This window comes from Polistes fuscatus, unplaced genomic scaffold (assembly GCF_010416935.1).
Source record: "Polistes fuscatus isolate 324 unplaced genomic scaffold, CU_Pfus_HIC Scaffold14, whole genome shotgun sequence".
NCBI lineage: Eukaryota > Metazoa > Arthropoda > Insecta > Hymenoptera > Vespidae > Polistes > Polistes fuscatus.
This window is the reverse complement of record NW_025113042.1, coordinates 5,084,203-5,091,270: the sequence shown is the minus strand read 5'-3', so window position 1 is coordinate 5,091,270 and position 7,068 is coordinate 5,084,203. Positions and strand designations below refer to the sequence as shown.

The 7,068-nt window shown below is 27.8% G+C and overlaps 1 protein-coding gene across 1 annotated transcript; it reads left to right on the top strand.

Moving 5' to 3' along the window:
• The first annotated feature begins 406 nt into the window (after nt 1–406).
• On the top strand, nt 407–6,695 carry LOC122514326 (NPC intracellular cholesterol transporter 1 homolog 1b-like). Its single transcript, XM_043631055.1, has 23 exons — nt 407–629; nt 876–1,090; nt 1,271–1,401; nt 1,496–1,616; nt 1,785–1,974; nt 2,075–2,161; nt 2,277–2,494; nt 2,596–2,694; nt 2,770–2,972; nt 3,033–3,233; nt 3,445–3,649; nt 3,734–3,850; nt 3,956–4,136; nt 4,213–4,340; nt 4,430–4,687; nt 4,833–4,996; nt 5,076–5,191; nt 5,328–5,470; nt 5,560–5,756; nt 5,848–6,079; nt 6,166–6,279; nt 6,355–6,517; nt 6,600–6,695. Exons 1-23 carry the CDS (start codon nt 407–409, stop codon nt 6,635–6,637), a joined length of 3,744 nt encoding a protein of 1,247 aa, XP_043486990.1. The 3' UTR covers nt 6,638–6,695.
• Nucleotides 6,696–7,068: the final 373 nt, after the last annotated feature.

Below are 7,068 nucleotides of genomic sequence, written 5' to 3'. Positions count from 1 at the left end.
CTGCTTGATAAGAAATCTAGTTAGTTTAAAATAGAAACCTTTGACTTGGATATCCGAGAATAATGAAACGATTCGTGTTCAGTCGTTCGATCGTAATACAACAGAAATAAACGTGGTGGAATTGCTTTTGATCGTTCGCGTTAAGAAAAAGAAAAATTATATCCGCGAAAAATGAGAAACATTTATAATCGAACGACGTAACATTTTCCTTTTTTCTTTTTTTATTATTACAAATATTATTATTTTTTTTTTTAAATTCTTCTCATTTAATAGAATTTATTGTTATTTTATTTATTTATTCGTGCTCGTTAATTCTGGTCCATCGAAAGACCGATTGTTCTTTCCCGTTTCGGTGTGTTTCTTTCTTTTTTTCTTTTTTTTCTTTTTTATTCTTTTTATACCAACTATGAAGACTTTGCCTTTGATATTATTTTTCTTAATCTTTTTGTACAACGAGTGTGTACCGATAAATGGCGAAGATGAATATCATTGCGTTTGGTACGGTGAGTGTGAAAAAATTGGACCGAAGCCGCGTACACGAGTTTCTAAAATAGCACCTCAACCAATCGACAACGAGAATGCTACGAAAATCTTGCAAAGAAGGTGTCCACATTTGTTCGAGGAAGAGGGTCGGTATAAATTCTTTTTTACTATTTTATATTAGACAATTTCAAATGTTCTGCTTTGCATTGGATTACTTTCGATAGTAAAGTTTAATCTCATTTCATATAATAAAAAGTGACGATATAAATAACTTTGATCCCTTTTTTTATTTGTTTTTTATTACAACATTTTTCTCTTCGATAATTATTATTGTTATTATTATTATTATATTATTATTTTCATTTACTTCAATATTCATTATTATTTGTTAGACCCTCCGAGAACCTGCTGCAGTGCCTCGCAAATTTTCTTCCTCGATTTAAATATGAACATGGCCGAAGGTATCTTTGGAAGGTGTACGAGTTGTATAAAAAATATCTTTCGAGAAATATGCGATTATACTTGCGGTAAAAATCAAAGCCGATTTATGAACGTGACTAATAGCGCAATGGATGAGAAGGGTTGTGAATACGTAACAGAACTCGAGGTTATTTACAGAAATATATTGAAATGAAATGTTATCTATCATTTTATCGTATGATTTATTTTCTTTTGTTTTTTTTCCTTTTTTTAAATCAAACCGAAGATAAAAGAATATATATAATTGATTGATTCGTAAATTTCATCGGAAAAATATAATTGTGTTTTTTATTATCTTTTTTTTCAGTTATACATAGCCGAAGAATATATAAATAAAACTTTTGAATCATGTAAAAACGTAATCAATCCATCCAGCGGTGGTTTGGCGATGGATATAGCATGTGGTTCACATGGGGCGAGCAGATGCACACCAAAGAAGTAAATCGTCTAAGAAACACTTAACACTAAATATAATGATTATATTTTTTATTTATTGATAATCATAACAACAATTGGATTTTATCTTTTAAAGATGGTTCGAATATATGGGCAGTGCGAGTGATAATGATTTCGTACCATTTCAAATTACCAATGTCTACGATCACCCCAATCCTTGGAATGCAATTGTCAAATCTTGTAACGAGTCCTACGATGTGAGTTTTTAAGAAATTGTATATATTTATATACATATATATATACATAAATTTTTTTTAATATCATCGTTTTACATGTTTCTTTTTTTTTCTCTGATATTTTAATATAAAACATTTAGAGAAATTTGTTTTTCTTATAAATACATTAAAATAACACATTTTAAACAGAATACGTCGCTTAGCTGCAGTTGCGTCGATTGTCCAACAGCGTGTCCCGTAAAAAAATTAACGATCGATTCCAAGGATTTTATTTTTTTGGGTATAAATGGTTTTGGAATAATAGCTGCGATTGTCGTAGTATTTATTACGATGATCGTTACTGGGATTTATGTGTTTATATCAAAAATAAAAGAAAAAGGTACATAATATCTATCAAACGATAGACTATGATAAATTAAAAAAATTTAAGAAACATTGTTTGATTGTTTGATATTGAAAAAGAAATTATTTTTTTACAGACATATTTATTCCTACGGTGACAATAATAGATTGTCACAGAATCTTTCGAAACATCTTCGAGAAATTTTTTTACACGTGGGGAGCAGGTAAATTTGATACACAATCTTGCGTATTCTATAGCAAATTCGTTTTTTGTTTTTTTTTTTGTGATATTACGAAAAAAAATTAATATTTTATATTTGTCGATTGAATCACGAATAGTATTTGCTGCATATCCAGTCCTATGGTTGTTCATATCATCATACGCGGTCTTGGGAATGAGTTACGGCATTAATTATCTCATTATAACTGTGAACCCGATAGAAATTTGGGCATCACCCAACAGTAGATCGAGAATAGAGAAAGATTACTTTGATACGCGTTTCCGACCATTTTACAGAACCGAACAAATTTATATAAAGCCTGTAGGTATTGATAAGGTATGTAATAAATATTTTTTTCATCTTTTATTTCTTTTTTTTTTCTTTCAAACAATCAAAAAATTATTTTTTCGAAATATAATTGAAATCTTTTTTTCTAGGTTTTACACAATACGTCAAATGGTATCCAAGAATACGGTCCGGTCTTTAACAAGGATTTTTTATTTGCCGTTTACGATCTTCAAGAAAAAGTTTTAAAGGTAGACCACGAATTGTATTTATTTTTCATTAGCTACGAGAGAAAATAATAATATTAAGTACGTTCATCCGTATAGCTTGGCCGAGACACTAACGAAAGTATGGAAAATTATTGTTACGCTCCCGTGTATAATGATTTTCTTGGTCCAATGTCCGTATCCTATTGCACAGTGCAAAGTATATGGGGTTATTTTCAAAACAATATAACTACTTTTAACGAGACGGATAAAATAAAGGGATACGAGACTAATTATTTGGATCGTCTTTACAAATGCATGCAGTAAGTATTAGAAATTAATTATTAACAATTAATATTAATAATAAAAAATAATTATTTTAGAAATCCATTTAATCCGGATTGCTTGGCCCCATACAAAGGTCCGATTTTTCCTGCGCTAGCAGTTGGAGGATTCTTAAAAGAAAATGAATTCAATTACGATTCTTCTGATTATATTAAAGCTAATGGATTAATTCTATCATTTTTAATGAATAATCATTTAGAAGAAGAAAAACTCGAACCCGTTATCAAATGGGAACAAAGGTATATCTTTATTTGTTTTATTTTATTTACCAAAATTAAATACACCTACATACTTGTTAGAAAGTATTGCCTATTATCAAGAGTAAGAAATTTCCCTTAGAGTAGGCAACACCTTCATACATACTGTAGGATGGTGCAACCTAACAGTAAAAATTTCCAATTGCTATACGCATTATGATTAATTAAAAAATATTTTTTATATGCAACAAAGGTTTATCAATTTTATGAAGGATTGGATAATACATGAAAAACCAGACTTTATGGATGTGGCATTCGTAACAGAAAAATCTATTCAAGATGAATTAGATAGAACGTCGAAAGCAGAAGTTGTGACAATGATAATTAGTTATGCAGTTATGTTCCTCTACATCTCGTTTGCATTAGGACAAATGAGAGGGTCCGTTAAAAAATGTTTTGTAAGAAATCAATCTTAAACATAAACATCGTTTCTATAGGAATGAAATTCATTAGAAAAATAATAAACTGAATTTTGTGTTTAGGGTTCAAGTAAAATCGTTGTGAGTATTGGTGGTATTATAATAGTAATTGCATCGGTAATTTCCTCATTAGGAATTTTTGGATACATTGGTGTATCGACAACTTTGCTCACGATCGAGGTAATTATTAATATAATTATTAATTTAATTTTATATTAGTATGAATTAAAACAAAAAAAAAATTATTAAAGAATACATTTTTTTCATATCGATAATTGTACATAGGTAATTCCTTTCCTAGTACTGGCTGTTGGTGTCGATAATATATTTATTTTGGTACAAACCTATCAAAGAAATCGCAAACGACCAGAGGAATCGATACCAGAACATTTAGGTAGAATAACAGCCATGGTTGGACCATCGATGTTATTAACCAGCATGTCCGAATTATTTTGCTTTTTGATTGGTAAGATAACAAAATGATTAATTAATCTAAATATATAAATAATTTAATACGATAATTGTAAAATAAATAATTTTAGGTGCATTTTCGTCGATGCCAGCTGTCAACACATTCGCAATGTATGCATCTGTGTCTATTCTAATTAATTTCTTACTTCAAATAACCGCCTTTATCAGTTTATTATCTTTGGATGCTTGGAGATCAGAGGTAATATAATTGTATCATCTAATTTGTGATCTTTGACATGATTAACATTAGAAATATTTATTGATTGATCAAATTTTATTATCTTTCAGCAAATTCGATTAGATGTGCTCTGTTGCATTTCAACGAATAAAAGATCACATGTAGAATCTGATAATCATGGTCTGGTTCATATTGTGTTCAAACAAGTTTATACATCTTTTCTTATGAAAAAACCAGTTAGAATAATCGTTCTCGTTATTTTTATTACTATGTTTACCATTCACACTGCTGTATTCCCTAGTATCGAAGTTGGTTTGGATCAGAAATTATCTATGCCTGAAGATTCTTACGTATTGAAGTATTTCCAGGTAATATATCTATATAAATAATTACCATTAATAGAATAATTAATTATAAGTAACATTCTTAATAAATTTCCTTGTTATTTTCTTTTTATTTTAGTATAATAATAAAACTAATATTATTTTAATTATTTTTTTTTTATTTTTCAAGTACATGGACGATTTATTATCCATGGGACCACCTGTATATTTTGTAGTAACGGAAGGTTTGAATTATAGCAACACCAATGTTCAAAATACAATTTGCGGTGGTCAACAGTGTAACGTGGATTCTTTATACACTCAAATATATTCTGCGGCTAAACAATCGTCTATGTTAGCGATTTTATTTATTTTTATCATTCAATTTCATTTCATTTCAATAGATAGAAATTTTTCATTCGAATTATTTCAGATCATATTTATCGAAAGCTGCTTCTTCCTGGATAGATGATTATTTCGATTGGTCGACCATCGATAAATGCTGTAAATATTATTCCACCAATAGTTCTTTTTGTCCTCACACAGAAGGTACATTATTATTTTATTATTTAAAATATTTTCGAATCCCTCGTATAATAAAAAAATTTAATATTAAATAAAATAAATTAAAATAAAATATTAAATCAGATGTTAAATATTAACATTAGTTTTAATAATAATTAAGCAAGTTGCAACAACTGTAATATAACAGTCAACGATGATAATTCTCGTCCGGATGAAACATACTTTCGAAAATATATTCCATACTTCGTTTCTGATATTCCGGATCAAGATTGTGCTAAAGCTGGTCGACCTTCTTACCTAGACGTAAGATTTTTTATTTAAATAATAACACACAAAAATATCTCTTATTGTAATGTATAATTATAATGATTATATGTACCTTTTTTTTCTAGGCAATTAATTATTATTATGACCACTATGGTTTGATTGATATCGGTGATACTTATTTTATGGGATATCACACACCATTAAAAAAATCTAGCGATTGGTATGAATCGTTAAGAGCTGCGCGTGTTATAGCTGCTAATATTACAAATATGATTAATAATGCTGAATTAAGTGATAAGAAAATTACAGTATTTCCGTACAGGTAAATAATTGTATATAAAAGATTTAAGTATTATCTTAATTATTTTCTTCTAATTGTATTTTAATTTTTTATTTTTTTTATTTATTTGCAGTATTTTTTACGTGTTCTACGAACAATATTTAACAATCTGGCAAGAGACATACTTGTCTATAAGCCTGTCATTGGTCGTCATTTTTCTTGTTACGTTATTGTTGACTGGAATATCATTATTTTCTGCAATAATTGTAGTTGTTACTGTATTGATGATAATTATCAATATAGGTGGACTTATGTATTGGTGGAATATACAATTAAATGCGGTATCTTTAGTTAATTTAGTTATGGTTGGTATTAATATTACGTCTCTTGATATTATATATACAATTTGATATTTATTTAAAATTTATTCAATATATATTTATTTCTGTAGGCTGCCGGAATTTCAGTGGAATTTTGTAGTCATATCGTACATTCTTATTTGATATCAAATCAAGATACAAGAATTGCTCGTACTTCGGAAGCACTTTCGTTAACAGGAAGTTCCGTGAGTGAATTTAATTACTTTCATCAATGAAAATATTGTAATTTTTAATTAATGAATATATATTAAACATTTTAGGTCTTTTCTGGAATTACTTTAACCAAATTTGTAGGTATCGCAGTATTAGGATTTGCAAAAAGTCAAATATTTCGCGTTTTCTATTTTAGAATGTATTTAGGAATTGTATTATTTGGAGCTACGCACGGGTTAATCTTTTTGCCTGTTTTATTAAGCTTTATTGGTAAGAAAAATATAGAAATTAAAATAATTACTGTTAAGTTTTATTATATAAAAAATTATATTTATAAAAATAATTTTTGCAGGACCCGAACGTAAGCACAACAAACCTTTGCTAAGATAATATTAAAATTAGATTTTTCTAATTAGGTATATGTATGTATATATTATTATCTAATAGTAAAGAATTTAAATTATGTTTCTATTATTTATATATGTGAACTATATAATAAATATTTCAATAAGGCTCAGCAGACATTAATTAATATATTTTAGTTAATCATTCATAATAGAAATAATTTATATAAATCCATAAATACATGTTATGCCTATGATATTTAATTATTAATATATAAACATGTGTGTGCCTTCAGAAATGCAATTAAACATATTTTTAAAATTATTCATTTAAAGTATTTAAATAGATCTAGAAGGTGTGTTGTTAAATCCAACGAAGATCACCTGTAACAAAAAGAAAACTATATTAATATGCAATCAAGTGATGCAATGGCCTGACATATAAATCGTCCAATTCGCAGATGCACTTTTCAATTG